The following is a 17,357-nucleotide window of genomic DNA, read 5'->3' as shown; positions in this document are numbered from 1 at the left end:
CCAAACTCTCACTGAGGAGAAACCTCAGGATATTTCCCCTCCTTGCCCCCCATCTCCAGCACAGCAGGAGCAGTGCTGAGGGAAGCTCCCCAGGCTCTCCATTGGGAGCTTCAGCACCTGGACCCAGGCAGGGTCACACCCTGAATTTATCAGGAACAAACACAGCACCAACACCGGAGGAAATGAACCATCAGTTCTAAAAGCCTGGGTCCTTCTCCAGCCTGGATCACAGAGCCCAGCATGGAGCTGGACTGAGAGCAGGCAGAGCAGGCAGCAGTGATATGAGGGGATGGATCCCACCCAGGAAATGGGGAATGTCGGCTTCAGGTGACAACAGACAGCCCCTGTGCAGGGCTGGAGCTGTGCTGAGCACAGATCCCGTTCCAGAGGCGGGGAGAGAGCCAAGGGAGTGGCTCAGCCCACGGGAGGCTGCCAGGCCAGCAGGAACACGACACACGGAGGCTGCAACGGGTGGAAGGAGGGTTTATTGAAATAAAAGCGTGTATAAATATTCCTGTCCCTTTCCCAGAGCAGAGGCAGGCAGCCCCAGCCAGGCTCTGGGGGTGCCTCAGCCCCACTGCAGGTTGGGGGGCACTGGCCACCCCCCCGGCGGGGGGGCCTGCAGGGACGGGGGCAGCTCCTGCACTGGTGGCCAGCCCAGAGGGTACTGGAATGGTGCTGGTTTCTCAAGAAGAACACTGTGAGAGGAGACGGAAAGGGATGAGGTGAGAAGCAGTGTGTCTGTCTGACACCAAGGTCATGCTGGGGGCTAGTGTTCCCTGTGCCCCCTCCAGTAGCTCCCAAAGAGAAGGGACCAGCAGAGGAAGGTTTTGGTTATCACCAAATGGGTTCATTCATTCCCCCATCCCAAATCCAGCACCAGAACAGTTGTGTGACCATTCCCAGCATATCCAAGCAGCCTAACACAGTGTGTGCCAGAGAAAACTGAGGTGGGATCACTGAGGTGAGGGGGCTTGGGCTGGGGGGAGCAGCACAGCCCCCTGAGAGGGGCTCAGCAGGCACAGCTGCCAGGTGCAGGGAGCAGGGCTGGTCCCAGCCCCTCCATCCCCACTCCTCACACAGCTGAGTTGGAAGAACAAACAAAATCAGCAGATGTTTCTTTCTGAGCAGCCCAAATCCCAAGCCAGCTGCGCACTTCCCAAAGGACAAGGACCCCTCGGAAATGGAGGAGCTGCCAAACCAGCAGGGTGTGTGCACCAGAGGACCCTTGAGCAGAGGGAAGAGGCTTCTCTCTCACCCCACAGCCTGGGAATCACTCTGTCCATGCCCCTCTCCTCATCTTTACTGGTCGAGGCTGCTGCAAACACCACACTGGGATGAAGAAGTGCAGGAGCAAGAACCATCTCTCCCTTGCCTCCAGCTTGACTGGGGCACGTTTAAATTCATGGGAAACATACCTTTTCCAATAATTCCCAAGTGCAGGAAGCTCATTTGTTCTCTCACACAAGCCCTGACAGCAACCTTGCAGCTTCTCAGGCCTCTACCTCCGATCCTGATGAATCTTTTTAATTGTTATGCCAGAAGAAATCTAATCAAACTCCTTTACATAACCCCGGGGAGAAGCAGCACCCTCCTCTCCCTGCGGGGCCGTGGCCCAGAGCCAACTACAGGAGTAGTTTTCCAGGAGCGTTTTCCAGGCAACTAACACAGAGCAAAGTCACTTGGCTCAAGGTTTATCCCCTCAGCGGAGATTCTCCAGAGCCCAGGATGAGGCAGGACCATGAGGACACACACCAGCCCCTCTGGGCAGGGATATTTGGTGTCATCCCCCCAGCACTGTGGCTCAGGCACATGGTGGATATGGAGCAGAGGGAATGCTGCAAGGTTGAGCCATCACCTAATGAGCATTTCCTGAGCAACAGGACCGATCAATAGACAGGATGCTGCCTGGGTACTCAATTCCCTGGGGTCTCATGAGCTACAAGTGCTCTATCAAAGGTTTATCTACAGCTGGAGCATTCTCAATGCCTGTCCCACAGGGATTCTCCAGTGGCTAGCAAGGTCAAGAATATTTCCTTTCTGAAGGTGTTAATGGGATCCCTCTCTACCTACTTCCACACATATGGAACTTGTGGCATCCCAGAAGCTTTGAGGCCTTGGATCCTTTTCTAATGGAAATCCATGCTCTACGTTTCCTTTGGAAATCGGTAAAAATCAATCCCACGAAATGTGGGGCTGGAGGGCACAAGGGGAGCACAGAGATGATTGGGAGAGACATTGGCAAGACTGGAGAGAGGAAGGGAAGTTCCAATAGTTGGTGTTTAATTCCTGTAGCAGATGGTTTCTGAGCCTGAAGGGAGAGGGAAGCTGGAAAAAGAGCAACAATCCTGGAAATTTGTTTTGCGCATCTATGGAGGCAGCAAGGACCAAGTTCTGAAGGTCTGAACATTCCTCTGGGTATGACCAAGTAGTTCTGAAGGTCTGGAAATTCCTCTGGGAATAGCGATGGCTATCTTCTATAAGAACTGATCTATCCCATGTTCCAGGGATTCACAGGCAGAACAAACAAAATGGGGAAAGAGAAGTGCAGGGGACAGGAATGTGGGCACCTCTGCAAGGCCAAGGGCAGCTGAGCTGAGGGACAGAACAATCCCAGAGCAACAAGCTCAGACAAGCACCAGAAGGAAGCTCCTGCCCAGTCCAAACACGGAGAGGACGGGAACAAACAGAGAAAGAACAGAAGAGAGATTTGGCACCTGCCCAAATGTCATCCCATTAAGCCTGCGGCAGAGTCAGGTGAGCGAGCAAACAGCCAGTGCCCCAGTCTGAATGGATCCTGTGAGGAGGAGCCAATTCCACCCTCCCTGGCAGGCAGGGCATGGGGGAGCTGTCAACAGATGAAAGCAGGCTCCTGAGACTGAACCCTGGGCATTAATGAGCCAGCACAGCAGCAGCTCTGTTCTTTCAGGTGTGTCTGTGCGCTCTGCACAGAGCAAGGGCAGCTCTCTGCTGTGGCTTGCTCCCAAAGTGTCCCTTGGCAAACAGGGACATCTGTGCAGACATCCCCGGTGGGGCAGGCAGGGCTGCACCCATACACAGGCCCCTCATGAGTGCTGCCTGGGGGTGTTGAGAGCTCTGATGTCCTGCACCCTCCCCTATCCCAGCCCTCCTGTGGGATCCCCCTTGCATCCACACCTGGATGCTCCCCAGTACCCAGTACCTGCTACTCTGAGCTGCGTTCAGCCTCTGGGCTCTCTTGTCCAGCCAGTCCTCAATGGTGCCAGGTGGGATATCTGCTCCCTCCCTCTGCAGCTCCTTCAGCCTCTTCTCCCCTGCTTGAGAGAAAGATTGAGATCAGAGAGGGCTGGATCAGAGGGAGGGCCATGAGAGAATGGGCCGCCAGACCCTTGTCCTTTCACTCCATTAAACCTGCTGCTTATTACCCTGCACAGTTTCAGAGGGTGGAGAGTGTGCACCATGCCTGGGCAGCCCCTCCTCCTCCTCCTCCTCCTGTGCCCTCCTGCCATCTGATGTTTGGTGACAGCTGCAGCCAGGCAGAGCAGGGGACAAGAGCTAAACCAGCACGGTGGCAGTTTGGGCACTGAGGGGAGTCTGACGTCTCCCCCCGGGGCAGATCACCCTCATCCTTTCCTGGAACAGCCTCAGCTGGCCCTGAGCTGTTTCCAGAGCTGTGTCCCTCCAACTGGCAGCAGCAACTGTGCCACCCCTGCCCTGTTAGGTGGAAATGACAGGGACAGGGTCCGGATCAATGCAGCCTTGGCAGCCTTGGGAGTCTGAACAGTTCCGGGTGCGTGTTGAAGCCAGCAGACAGATCCCAGAGCTGCTGTCAGGGATGCTTAAGGAGCTCCCTGCCTGATGTGTCCCCAGCCCCTGCACAGCCCAGACAGAGCTGTCACCAGCCCAGGGGCAGAACCAGGGCAGAGAGAACCAGGGAACAAGTTCTTGTATTTAGAAAGGTGGAATGGTTTGGTTGGAAGTCACCTCAAAGCTCATCCTGTTCCACCCCCGGCCACAGTCAGGGACACCTTCCACTAGCCCAGGCTGCTCCAAGCCCTGTCCAACCTGGCCTTGGATACTTCCAGGGATCCAGGGGCAGCCACAGCTTCTCTGGGCACCCTGTGCCAGGGCCTCACCCCATCAGAGGGAAGGATTTCTTCCATAAATCATAGAATCACAGAATCAATCAGGTTCAAGAGAGACCATCGAGTCCAACCTATACCTAACCTAAATGTCCCCTCTTCCAGTTTGAGCCCATTACTCCATGTTCTATTTCTCATGGTGTTAGGAATGAGGAAGGAAACCAGAAGGAAACCTCTGCTGTTTAGTGAATCAAGATTTCAACCCCTCCAATCACTCTGGAAGGGCTGTGTGGGCAGATGCCCACAGGCACCCCTGGGGAGAAGGGCACGGAGCCAGCGTGGCACAAACCCACAGCTGCCCAGTTAGCAAAGCTCCCCAGTCCCCCCCAGCTGCAGGGAGAGAGCTCGTGCTGAACAGGTCTAGCAGGAGTCCTGACACAGCCACACTCCTGCCAGCACATCAGGGATGAGGACACACTCCCAGTGATCCCAACCCGAGCCTAGTGGAAACTTTCCACCTAACAGAGCAGGGAACTCAGAAAACCAAATACTGGTGACAATAAAAAGGAAGCAGAGGCAGCTGCATGTCATTCCCTTAGCCCTGCTCATCCATCCTTCTGGGGGATCCCTGATCCCATTTAGGGATCAAGGCACCTGCAGCCGTGCCCCACAGGAGCCTGCTCCACACCCACCCACCATATGTCACAAGTTTTAAGGAAAATATTATACCTTTGCAGACAGGGTGTGAAATTAATAGTGCTTGGGCAGAGTGAAGGATCACTTCATCCTACTGGTGGCAACCAATTATTCATCTGCCTGTTGAATACTAAATCAGGATGGCAGGGATGTGCTACACAATGAACAGCCAGATGGATAATTTGTCATCCAGCCTTTTCAGCTGCTGCTGCTGGGCGGGGTGACAATGCGCCCAGTGCCACCACAGAAAGCCCGCTGTGGTCCGGCTGCTGCTCTGAACCCAACGAGAAGGTTGGGGACAGCAATGTTCCAGTCTCCCACAGTTCCCAAGGAAGGATCAAAGCCCCAGCAGAGCTACCTGGGGTCAACCCAACCAGCAGGCCAGGTGGGGAGATGGGAAGGCAAGAAGCTCAGCCTGGAGAGCAGGGCACAGCTCACACTCAGGTTTAGACTCATCTGGCAACATGAGCACCTTATTCCCCTTTGCTCCATGTTCTTCCACCTCCTGAGCACATCCCACCTTAGCAGGGGGACAGACAAGCAGTGTCTACGAGAAGCTTCAATGAGGCAGGGAAGAAAATCATGGTGAATCTCTCCCACCTCTGTGTACCACTGCGATTTCCTTTTCATCCAACTCCCAGCCCCAACAGAGAACAGAACATGAACAGTCCAAGCTTCTCTGTTCACAGCAGGGAGCCCCAAGGTACCACACCAGCGATGGAGTAGCCACAACTCATGGTCCCAGCCAGAAAAGTTCACTGGATGCTGTGGAACCACTCTGGATTCGCACTGCCCCAAATGAGGCCCCAGATATTCACATCAGAAAGACATCCAGCTGTCTCTCTGTTCTCACAGCTCCAGGAGCTGCTGCTACAGAGCAGTCCAAACCTCAGGCTCAGAAATACGGCAGCAGGGACAGGCAGCTCTCCAGCTCTGCCCACACTGATGATGTCCATGTCCCATCCAGGGACCACCAAATGCACCCTGAAATTGGAAATACTCCCTGAATGCCAACAGCTATTCCAAGAAGCAGCTCTGAAAGGCCTTTACCAGCCCTTGCTCCCCACACATGCCTGTGCAGCTGGACAGGTGTGAAGGTGCTTCCCCCCTCCTCCTCCTCACTGTGGTGTTTGCTTCAAAGCCTACTTACAGCCAACTGAAAGAGCACCTGCAGTTGTGAAGTGCCTCTAGTGATGCCAGAGCAGGGTCCACACCTATCTTCTCTCCTCATGGGTTTTACTCTTGACAAAGGCACTGGTGTGTGAGAGATGGAACCCGCCAGTACTTGCTGGGGGGGTCACCCAGCAAGGCAATGCACAGGAAATCCCTCAGCTCCCACCCAGCAAAGAGATGCACATCAAATCCCTCAGCTGCCTCCTGGGTGGATGATGTGGAACCCAAACTCCTCCAGAGCACAAGACCAGCACCAGAGCATGGCTGAGATGAGGCTGAGGAGCCCCTGCAATCAGAGCAGCCAAACAAGTGACTGCCCTGCAGCCCACTGTGAGCACTCCTCCCACTCCCTGTACAGTTAAACTGGTGGATTCCAGCCACCCCAGCAGGGCCCTCAGATCCTTGCAACCTCATGGACATCCTGCAAACCCACCCCAGCTGTGCCCTCCTCTGGCAGCCCTGCCTGGCTGGAGCCACCAGAGCCCAGCCAGGTCGATCCTGCCTGCATCAGGGACACAGATTAGCGGGGAGCCAATAACTCTGAGCAAGGAGATGGCAATTTGACAGTGACTTTTCCTGACATGACTGTACTTAAAATGACAGCCTGGAAGTGTCTGGCTGATGAATGATGCAGCAGATGCAGAAGGCTAATGCTTTGATGGGGGAACAGCTGGGAATATGAGCTCCCTCCCTGCTGAAGGTGTAAACTGTTGCTTCTTGATGAGGATATTCTACAGGGTGCAGAGATGCTGACGCCAAAGTAGGCCAGGCTCCAAGCTGTTCTAGAACATGGAATCATCCAGAAATTTTCCTGCTTAACCTACAAAACTTACACAAACTACAGGGTGAACTCCCAGCATTAAAAGGGCCAAATGTTAAGGATAATGTCACGTTTCCTTTGGCTGTGATAAAAATACTTCATTATCAAGGTGAGTTCATGGACACAGAGCTAGCAATGCCAAATACTCACAGAGACTCAGGGACAGGTTCAATATTTACATGATAAAAAAAGTGTCATCACAGTTTAGATGGTTAAAAAAAAAAGTCAGACAAGGCTTTGCCTGCACCAGAGCTGAGGAAAGGAGGGTTAAGCAGCACTGTAGGCCCACCAGGAAAGTGTCCCCCACTAGCCTGGCCACCCCCAGCATGGTCCCCCCAGGCTTGGGAAAGCTCTGGAGCTTCCAATCTCTTGGCTCATCTCAAATCCCGGATGACCCCTGGCCCCAAAGCTGCCAAAATCTCCCAGCTGGGTCAGTGAGAGGCAGCCTGGTCCAGATTGCTCCAATCCTGCTGGCTGTGGCTTGGGATGGCTCGTGGCTCAGAGATCCTGAGTGGGAATGCATGTGGGATATTAGTGATGGAGAATCCTGTGTGAATTACATTTCCTGCCACTACAAGTTCACCCTCAACTCTGCCCTCCTCAGAGCAGCCCCAGCACCTGAGACAAGGGTGCTTTGGCAGCTGAAGGAGTGTTGGGATGTCTCCATGACTCACCAGAGAGCGTCTGATCCTTCCATCCTGTCTGTTACAGGCTGTCCCTCTCCTCCACCAAATCCTGCTGAGCCTTTCCCTGCACCAAATCCCTCCAAACTCTCTGATCAGAGCTGGAGTCTGTGTGATGCACGAAACCACGCCATGAGAGAGGTGAGCAGGATTGGACTCTCCAACCAAGCACTCCCTGTCCCCTGGCCATCACTCCTTCAGGGCTAATTGGTAAATGAAATGTTTGACTCCGGAGCACAAATGCAAGGTTTCCCAGTAATCTCCCTGGAACTGGCTCTCAGCAGCCAATCCTGCACTCACACTGACCCATTTGACACAAGTCAATACTCAATAACAAGTGTAATTGGCAAGGAAAGCTGCCCAAGTGCAGAGGAGCTGCCAGCCCTCCCTGCTCCGCTCCAGAGAACTCCCACTTCTCCTGCAGGAACCGCCAGTGCCTGGAAATGCTAGAGGTTCCTGTGCTGCCACTCTGTGCACCCTCGGGAGCCCAGCAGAGGGGGGTCAGGGAGAGGCTCTGGCTGGAAGGTGACTCTGGGAAGGGCTGGAGCACTCCATCCCCACCGTGGCTTTATCGACTGCCAGCAGCGCTCAGAGATTGATTCAGAGTCACCTCGGGGGCTCTCACTGACTCAGCACAGCCTGGAATAGCTCTGTGCTGCCTGCCTGCCTCCCCCTGGCTCCCCTGGGCTCTCCCTCCCCAAACGGGATCCCTCTGAGGGCCAGGAGAGGCTCTGCCCCACGCACACCCCTCTCTCACATCCCACACTTCCAACACTTCAGCCTGGCTTCGCCAGACTCCTGGCAAAACAACAGCTGGCTCCAGCGAGGGTGTGGGCATGGGAGCTGCTCCAAGCTGGGCTGCACTGGGACACCGGGCTGGGGAAGGAATCCTTCTCTGCTCCACACTGTGAGGCCACAACTGGGTGCTGTACCCACTGCTGGGCTCCCCAGTACAGAGACAATGGGCACAACCCAAAATACGGGAATTTCCATCAGGAATTTCTATTTAAATATTTTAAAAATTACACATTTTTATTATGAACCCATTCAAACACTAGATCAGGTCATTCACAGAGTCTCCAGCCTTGAGATATTTGAAACACCCTGGATGTGCCCCTGAGCACCCTGCTTGAGTTCACCCTGCTTCCAGCATGGTGAGGATTAGATGATCTCCAGTGGAGATTCCAACCATTCTGCAAGTTCTCACCAACACCTCACTCACACTCCCTGGAAGTGTCCAAGGGATGGATGGGGCTTGGATGTCCAAGCTGGATGGGGCTTGGAGTAACCTGGTCTAGTGGAAGGCGTCCCTGCCCATGGCAGGAGTGGAGTGAGATGAGCTCTGAGATCCCTTCCCACCCAGCCCAGTCTAGGATTCTGTGATTTTCTTTAACCACTGAAGTAATGTGGAGAAAAGAGAGCTACCACCTCTTTTCCCTAAAAGAAAAGTAGTTCCAAGAATGGTAGTCCCAGAATGAGAAAGTTCAAAAGTGCTCTGCAGGCTCCCAGCAGGGAGCAGCTGCCATCCACCCTCTGCCCACACTTCACTTCCATCCAAAGCCACCCAAGCAGAGGCTGTTTCTGGATCCAGGACCCCTTTCACAGCCCGACAGCAGGACAGCTCTTCCCACCAGCTCTTCCCACGGGTTGAAGCAGCAGCTCCCTGGTAATAGCAGCAAGGTGGGGGGAAATCAAATCCATAAATATAAGGGGATGTGATGTACCAGTGCCCTCTGCTGCTGACAGTTTTTATTCCCTGACTGAGCAAAACCCCGAGGGCTCAGGAAGGCCACTCCAAACTCTTGCTGCCAAGTGGTAACAGCACTGCTCAGCTCCAGGTTTGTGTCTGTGCCAGCAGCTCGAGAGCAGGAAGCATATGACAAACTGCAGCACTTCCAGGCTCACACAGCACTGCGAAGCAAGAGGGATTGGCTGGCTCCATGCAGGCAGCAAGGGATCACACCCTGCACAACCCCTCACATCCCCCTGCAGCAACTCCCCCTCCGAGGAGATCCTCAGATATTGCCTTGTTGGAGGACTCACCTTGAACCTGGGCACTCAGCTTCTCCAGGTCCTGCTCTGTCATGTGGGAAAATCTGCAGTTGGACCCAAAATCACACTGTCCTGGAATGAAATAGTGAGATTTGAAAATCCAGTCTCAAAATTCTCTAGATTAGATATTAGGAAATATTTCTTCACAGGATGGGTTGTAAAGCATTGGAATGGGTTGCCCAGAAAAGTGGTGCAGTCACCATCCCTGGAAGTGCTCAAAAAATCTGTGCATGGGGCACCTGCGGACATGGTTTAATGATGAACATGGTGGTGCTGTACTGACATTTAGACTTTGTGATCTTAAAGGTCTTTCCAACTTTAATAATTCTGGGAAAAGCCAGAGTCCCATGAGAACCACCCACAGGAGGTCTTTGTGCAAGTAAACCCAGGCTCCATCACACCTGGATGCCAAACAAAGGCCCAAGCCCCTCTCTTCAGCCTTGGGCTGGTTCTGGAAAGAGCTGCTAGTGCCCAGGCACTTCATTCCACCTCAGAACTCCTCACCTGTTTGCAGAAACTTCCGACAAGGTTTCTTGGTTTGCTCTTCCTGCAGGATAGCAGCAGCATCTGGGGAGACAAGGGATGAACCCAGGTAAAGATCCTTGGCACAGCAAAATCCCATCATGTCCAGTCCCAAACTGGTCAGGGAGCAGAAGGAAGCAGAGGGACATTCAGGCAATGGTTTCACAGCCAGTTTAGCCCATTCCCACTGCACTCCTCAGGCTGGCACTAACACACCTGGAACTGTGTGCTGAGACAGCTCAGAGCCACACACGAGGGTTTCACCTCTGAGACTGCCTGATTCAGCAGCATCACGTGCTCAAACTGCTGGCACACAGAGTGTACAAACCATCAGTGCTGATTTATTTTCTCTTCCCACTCCCCCACATCCATCCCAGGAAGGGAGTGACAGACAGCTGGGAGCACCCACCTCGGAATAAGTCGTACCAGACTCTCTTGGCCCGGAGATGCTGCACTCCATTGAGGTGTTTCTTCCTGTTGTGCAGGTTGTCCTGGAAGGACCTGTCACAGTAGTCACAGAAGTACCTTTTGCCCATCTCTCTCCTGGCAAAACAGCATCAGCATGTCCTGAGGTCATCAGGCAGCTCCTCGGCTCCCAGTCATGGGAATGGAGGATCCAGGATTTACAGCGCCTGCTTCCAGAGAAGGAGAACTCAAATCACTTAGGGCTGGCAGACAGAGGAAGAGGTGAGACCCAACAGTTTACATCCTTGTCCATCACAGACTGCTGGGGCAGGATCTGCTGCCTGTACATGGGAGAAAAGGCCTGATCTGCATTTATCTCTGTCACCCAAAGCAACAACAGCTCTGCTGGAAGGATTCTCCTTTGCTGAGCTCAGAGCACAGAAAACAGAGAGCCACGGGCTCCAGGGAAGGTGCAGCACAAACCATCCAAGGTGCAAACAGGAGGAGCTGGAGGTCCACAACCCCCACGAGCTGATACAAAAGAGGAAGGAAACTCCCCAGTGTCCATCTCTGCAAGGTAAGGAAGAAACACAGCAAAGCTCATTTCATCCTCAAAGATAAAACAGAAGCTGATCTCACCTGTGCTGCAGGTGGGAAGCTGCATTACAAACACTACAGGACATATTTCCTACCATCCACTGAGCCACCTGTTTTTTCCCAGACATCATGGATTGCTCTCCTCATCCTCCCCAGCCCATGGCACCAAGGTGTGCCTGCTCTGAGTACAGCACTAAGATCACAACAGAAGTTGGGAGCTCCCACTTGTGCTGGGCCTGCCACCGACAGTGCAGGTGAGATCAGCCTGTGTTTTATCCTTCAGGCACCTGTCCCCATCAGATGTCCCTGCTGGAGGTGCAACAAACATCCTGAAGGAGCTGCAAGCTCTCTCCCAAGGAATATAAAGGTACCTGATGAATGGCAAAGATGGATGGACTGGGAGATAAACTCCAACAGCAATTCTCCAGGTTTTGACACTTTGAACAGCTGAATGCATTTAAAAAGTGGCACAGAGACCAGCACAAGAAATCAATATTTTAAAAATAAAATGGGTCCAGAAGCAATCACAGCCCCCTGGCTGATTCCCCTGGCTCAGCATGAAGAGCAGAGCATCAGGCTACCCCTCAGAGCCCAGCGTGCCCAGCTCAGGCAGGGCTGCCAAGCCTCCTGCCAGACATCCATCCCAGCAGGAGCACCAGCACCACATTCCCTTCCCTCCCCTGCTCCCAGGAACTGCTGCTTCGAAATCAAACCCCTGGAAATCTCCGAGGCCTCACACCACAAGTTAAAGCAAAGCTGCATTTGATGGGAAGACCTTCTGAGATGTTTAAAATTGGATTGAAAACCTCCACACTGAAGGTAAAATGTTCAGATATTCCAAGTGAACTGGAATCCCTTTGAGGTTCCTTCCTGGGGGGGTGAGGGCTGGCCATGCCCCAGCTGTGTGTGCTGGGACCCCAAATCCCCCATTCCCTGGGCTGATCCCAACCCAGCTCTGCAGGGCTTGAGGTCTGAAATCGTCCTCCTCCAGCCCAAGAACCCAAACCCAAGCTCTGCTTAATGAGCAGGGAGCTGTAAATTCCCTCATCCCTTGCATCCCTTAGTTTTGCAGCCAGGTTTGCAGCACTGTGGTGAGGCTGCTGGAATTCAGGGGGAACAATGCTTTTAAATACTGAAAAATCCCTGTTCCACATGTTATTCCATAGTCTCTCAAAGTTCCCGGTGACACAAAAATCTCCCTGTCTCAGCTGCTGCTCCTGCACTCCATCTCTGCAGAAGAGAATGCTGCAGACAGGGAAAACAAATGAGATTCTGCAGTGGTCCCACACAAGTTTCCAGAGATCTCCCAGGGAATTCTGCCTGCAGAAGCCCAGCAGCAGCCAGCCTTTGAAATCGTATTTCAAACTTTCTCTTTCATCACTCCAACAGCAATAATTGCAGAAGCTCCTTCCCCCTCCTCCCGCAACAAGCAGGGCAGAAAGCTCCTACAGACTCCAGATCCCACACCCCACGGCTGCCTGCTCCCAAATTCTCTGAGCAATTCCCATTGCAGGGGACGGAGGGATTGTAAAAAGCAATTAGAGAGGTATCAGACTCTCCCTGAGACTTTCCCCTTCAGTGATTATACCCAACACTTAACCCCATCTTTTCAGGGATTCCACTGCATGGATGCCTTGCTGGCTTCTGCCAGCTCTCTGCAACACCAGCACTTCCCAGCACTCTGTGAGTCCAGAGGAGTCAAAAACTGCTTCTGAGCAGCACCAACCTATTTCCATCTCCCCAAACGGCTCCGGCAGTAAACAGAGAGCATTATTCAGCTGAAAACAGAGATGGCTCCTAATTAAACCCATCTTAGTCATTGTGAAATAAAGTAAATGTAGCTGTTCTATAAAGAACGCCTCAGCCTGGCCATTTCCTCTCAGTATCTCCAGCCCCTGATTTGCAACTGAATCAGGGCACTCAGACCTGGGCCCACCAGCCATTAATGCTTCCAGCCAGGTTTTGTGCCAGCTTAAAAGTCTTCCTGAATAAATGCAAATTAAAATTTAAAAAACCCAACAACCCAGGGCTTTATGTTGTATGAAAGTGTAACAGCAATGCTGTGCTGTGTCTTCTGGAGCCCTGCTGGGTGAGCAATACCCTAGTGTGAGACACCTCAAAGGGGCTTGGGACAACTCTAGCCAAGATATCCTTGGCACCATCCCACATTTTCCCTGTTCCAGCTGCTGCCAGAACACTCCACTCTGCTCTGTGTCAGCTGCAGATTTTATCTCTGCCTCCCGGGGTGTTTCCCCGGGCAGAGGGAGGAAGGTGACCCCGAAGGGGCACTGACTCCTTTGTGTCTGGGGGGAGCTGCTGTTCTCCACAGCAGCCCCGGGAGGTGCTGCTGGGCCCTGACCTCAATTTCCTGCTTTCTCTCAGCCCGGGCTCGGGGCCATTCCAGCCACTTTGGATACCCAGGCAGATGTGAATTAATTAAATCCAAGTGTCAGGCTGCTGATATTCAGCTGCCAATTTAAATGGGCTCAGATCTGCAGGGAGACTGGAAATGGCAGCAGAGTCTGCCAGCACCTTCCCAATGATAGAGGCACAGATCCTACTTTCCATTCCACCCAGAGGAATCATGGAATGGTTGGGTTGGAAAGCACATTAAAGCTCATCCAGTGCCACCCCTGCCATGGCAGGGACACTTCTCACTGTCCCAGGGTGCTCCAAGCCCTGTCCAGCCTGGCCTTGGGCACTGCCAGAGATCCAGGGGCAGCCACAGCTGCTCTGGGCACCCTGTGCCAGGGCCTGCCCAGCCTCCCAGGGAACAATTCCTAATTCCCAATATCCCATCCATCCCTGCCTCTGGCAGTGGAAGCCATTCCCTGTGCTCTGTCATAGAATCATGGAATGGTTGGGTTGGAAAGGACCTTAAAGCTCATCTCATCCCAATCCCTGCCACAGGTGGGGACAGCTTCCACTGGGAATCCAGAGCTTGATTTGGGATCAACATCAACCTGACCACACACAAACCATCCTGGTAGCAGCAATTAATGGGCAGCTGGGGGGGTTTGTGTGAGATAATCCAGAGCAGTTACTTTTGAAAAATAAAATTTGAGTTTGTCTGAGTTCTGCTCTGTGGTGACCAAGGCCAGAACCCAGGGCACGGCTGGAGCTGGGCCAGGGCAGGTCAGGCTGGAGATCAGGGAAGGGTTCTTCCCCCAGAGGGTGCTGGCACTGCCCAGGTTCCCCAGGGAATGGGCACGGCCCCGAGGCTGCCAGAGCTCCAGGAGCCTTTGGACAGCACTGCAGGGATGCCCAGGGTGGGGTTGTTGGGGGGTCTGAGCAGGGACAGGAGCTGGATGATCCCTGTGTGTCCCTTCCCACTCAGGATATTCTGGGGTTCCTAAGGGATAGCACAACACAGGAATGTGCCAGGCACCTTCCAGAACAAGCAGAGGTCTTGTCCTAACCCAGAAAAATCCCACAGATCCCCAGAGTCACTCCACGAGGGGAAAAATATGAATAAATCAGGAGAAATTACTCTGCAGACAGACCTTGTGCTATTTCTGAGGGGGTGGGACAAACAAAACAACAGAGGGTCTGCCCTGGAACTTCATGGATACTTGTTTAGCAACAGCCCTGTGGGGAAACAGCCTCAGTGTTAGGATTCCCCCGTGTTCCACCCCTGTCTGTTCTGCCTTCCTAAATCCAAATTTACCTCTCTCCCCTCTGTGCTAGAGTCAAGCAGGGCTGCTCTGCTCTCACTGAGGTCAAAAAGAGAGAAACACAAAGAGAGGGGCAGCAAATAGGAACGTTCCCACTTTTGTTCTGCCCCACGGGACCAGGTCCCACTCCTCCCGAGGCCTCTGGAGCAGCTGTCAGAGGTCTTCTGGCCCTGGCACAGGTGCCCAGAGCAGCTGTGGCTGCCCCTGGATCCCTGGCAGTGCCCAAGGCCAGGCTGGATGGGGCTTGGAGCAGCCTGGGATAGTGGAAGGTGTCCCTGCCCATGGCAGGGGTGGCACTGGATGAGCTTCAAGGCCCCTTCCAACCAACCCACTCCATGATTCATGAGCCCCACACCCCTCTCCCATTCCCCCGACATTGACACCAACCACCTTTTGCAACCCCAAACAGCAGAAAACACCCCCAATCACCTCCCACCCACCTTCCGGGGGTCAGCTGAGGGCAGTGACCGCAGCCTCCTTCCTGTCCCTGTCACCCTTGGCCGCACACCCGGACAGGGCAGATCAGGGCAGGCCAGGCCCAGGGCGTCTCTACCCCCCCAGCCCTCCGCCCCGCCGCCCTCTGGCTCCAGCCCCGTCTGCGTCCCGCCCCAGACACGGCCGGGCCGGTTTCACCGCACAACTCTAGGGGCGGCCCAGGGGAGGCCGCTGAGGACAAGGCAGGAGGGATGGGACGAGCGGAGCCTCACAAGGACCCCTCACAAGGACCCCTCACAGGGACCCCCGGTATCCCCGCCACGCTCACCCACCTCTGGCCAGGCCCGCGCCACACCGCCTACAACTCCCACAACGCCCTACGGCAATCGCGCATGCGCAGATTGCAAAGGGCACAGCGCGTGGCCTACAACTTCCAGCATGCCCCACGGGCGCTCGGCAAGCTGTACAAATCACAGAGTACCGCCTACATCCCCCAGCAGCCCTCGCGGCGCGGCGCAGGCGCGGAGCCCTCCGGCAAGATGGTGCTGCTTCGGCAGGTGTACGCGTCGCTGTTCCGCCGCAGCTCCACGTTCGCGCTGTCGATCGTGCTGGGCGCGGTGCTCTTCGAGCGCGCCTTCGACCAGGGCGCAGACGCGCTCTTCGAGCAGCTCAACGAAGGGGTAAGGGCTGTGTAAAGCCCCGCCGAGGCCGCCCTGGCGCGGGCCCAGCGCTGAAGGTCAGGCCGGCCCCGCTGGGCCCCGCGCGGGCCGCGCCCCGGCAGCCCCGGGCCCGCGGCTCGCTGAGGGCTCGCTGAGGGCTCGCTGAGGGTCAGCGCGGCTCGGCCGCGCCCGAGGGGTTCCGCTTCTGTCGTGGCGCTCGGTGGTCCGGGCTTCGGGGTGTCCTTGGGCTTCTCTGGCCTCTTTAAAGGGGCGTGCAAGGTAGGGGGGAGTGGGAGGAGGAAAAGAAGCTGCTTTTGTGCTCTGCAGGCCCCCGGCTTGGCCGATCTGGCCGTGGCGGAGGAAAGGGATAAGGGCTGGTGGCCTTGGGTGTCCCCAGCGTGAACTTTGGGGAAAAGGGGTCAAGTTGTCCTTAGGCTCCTAAGTACAGCATTGGCGGGATAATGACTGCAGGATAGAGAGGCAGGCTTGGGGGAGACCTTAGAGCCTCGTTCGGGGCATACAGAGGCTCCAGGAGATGAGAAAAGAACTTTGGACAAGAGTCTGAAGTGACAGAACACAGGGAATGGCTTCCTACTGCCAGAGGGCAGGGATGGATGGGATATTGGGAATTAGGAATTTTTCCCTGGGAGTGTGGGCAGGCCCTGGATCCCTGGCAGTGCCCAAGGCCAGGTTGGACACTGGGGCTGGGAGCAGCCTGGGACAGTGGAACGTGTCCCTGCCCATTGCAGGGGTGGCATGGGATGAGCTTTAAGATCTGTTCCAACCCATTCCATCATTGTTCTGTGCATCCCTTATGTGCAGGAGCAGAACTGCCCTCTGCAGTGTGGCTGGGAATTCAAGGAAGTGTCTCTGGGCCACTAATCCAGAGCAGAACAGGGGAAGGGGAATCTCTGCAGCTTCCTCCCTGTCCAGATTAGAAGCCAGGAGCTCCCATGTGCATCCCTGTGTCCCCCAGAGCCAGTACAGAACTCCATCACCACCTCCCCACTAGGATAATTTGCATTTTGGATTCTGTTATCCAAACCCCATTGAGAAGCTGCCTAAAACATCTTGATTTTTTTTTCCCCCTGCTTGTTTTGCATGCAGAAACTGTGGAAACACATCAAGCACAAGTACGAGAACTGAGCAGCTCAGCAGCAGGAGCCAGCCTGGGGTGGCAACAGGCACTGCAGGGATGGATTCAGCCTCCTGAAACTGGGAATGGATTCCTGATGGAACAACTCCGAGCCACCAACTGATACGATGTGAAGCCAGATGAACTCAAGGAGTTCTGCTGCTGTACTCCCCTTACTGTGTTCAAATAAAACTCCTGGTCCTTTCTTGTGTCTGTGTGTTCACCTCACTCGTCCTTTGCCCTCTCTATGCCTCCTCCTTCTCTGGGAGGTGGAGAATGTTTAAAAACAGCCCTGTTCCTGAGTTCCAAGGCACTGTTAGGAATCACAACATCTTAAAATGGGTTTGAAAGCACTTAGAGAGATGTGGTTCATAACAACCCTTGCCTTCTGCCTGGCAAGGGTGAGAAGCTGTCTGCTTCTTCTGGTGTGCCTGCAGAAAAGGGG

General features: G+C 54.4%; 2 protein-coding genes across 5 annotated transcripts; one reads left to right on the top strand and one right to left on the bottom strand.

Moving 5' to 3' along the window:
- Positions 1-467: 467 nt before the first annotated feature.
- On the bottom strand, positions 468-15,566 carry ZMAT5 (zinc finger matrin-type 5). 4 transcript variants are annotated; one of them, XM_059863929.1, is made up of 6 exons: positions 15,451-15,566; positions 10,417-10,639; positions 9,990-10,052; positions 9,477-9,557; positions 3,182-3,293; positions 468-698 (listed from the first exon to the last, which is right to left on the bottom strand). In XM_059863929.1, exons 2-6 carry the CDS (start codon positions 10,541-10,543, stop codon positions 569-571), a joined length of 513 nt encoding a protein of 170 aa, XP_059719912.1. In that variant the 5' UTR covers positions 10,544-10,639; positions 15,451-15,566; the 3' UTR covers positions 468-568. The 4 variants fall into 4 exon arrangements, with proteins under 4 accessions (XP_059719912.1, XP_059719914.1, XP_059719913.1 ...); XM_059863931.1 differs by having other exon boundaries at positions 10,417-10,642; positions 15,451-15,500; XM_059863930.1 differs by lacking the exon at positions 15,451-15,566 and adding an exon at positions 15,124-15,268.
- A 49-nt stretch (positions 15,567-15,615) lies between these two features.
- On the top strand, positions 15,616-17,117 carry LOC132336447 (cytochrome b-c1 complex subunit 9). The gene is made up of 2 exons (XM_059863934.1): positions 15,616-15,798; positions 16,885-17,117. Exons 1-2 carry the CDS (start codon positions 15,658-15,660, stop codon positions 16,921-16,923), a joined length of 180 nt encoding a protein of 59 aa, XP_059719917.1. The 5' UTR covers positions 15,616-15,657; the 3' UTR covers positions 16,924-17,117.
- The last annotated feature ends 240 nt before the right edge of the window (positions 17,118-17,357 follow it).

Source organism: Haemorhous mexicanus, chromosome 19 (assembly GCF_027477595.1).
Source record: "Haemorhous mexicanus isolate bHaeMex1 chromosome 19, bHaeMex1.pri, whole genome shotgun sequence".
NCBI lineage: Eukaryota > Metazoa > Chordata > Aves > Passeriformes > Fringillidae > Haemorhous > Haemorhous mexicanus.
Note: the sequence above shows the minus strand (reverse complement) of the source record. Positions and strands in the feature narration are given on the sequence as shown.

Excerpts from the sequence above, each read along its gene's own strand:
- LOC132336447 (XM_059863934.1), top strand. The coding sequence starts at position 15,658 with ATGGTGCTGCTTCGGCAGGTGTACGCGTCGCTGTTCCGCCGCAGCTCC. Across the intron at positions 15,799-16,884 it reads TCGAGCAGCTCAACGAAGGG|AAACTGTGGAAACACATCAA; the intron begins GTAAGGGCTGTG and ends TTTTGCATGCAG.
- ZMAT5 (XM_059863929.1), bottom strand. The coding sequence starts at position 10,543 with ATGGGCAAAAGGTACTTCTGTGACTACTGTGACAGGTCCTTCCAGGAC. Across the intron at positions 10,053-10,416 it reads CTGGTACGACTTATTCCGAG|ATGCTGCTGCTATCCTGCAG; the intron begins GTGGGTGCTCCC and ends TTGTCTCCCCAG. Across the intron at positions 9,558-9,989 it reads TCGGAAGTTTCTGCAAACAG|GACAGTGTGATTTTGGGTCC; the intron begins GTGAGGAGTTCT and ends ATTTCATTCCAG.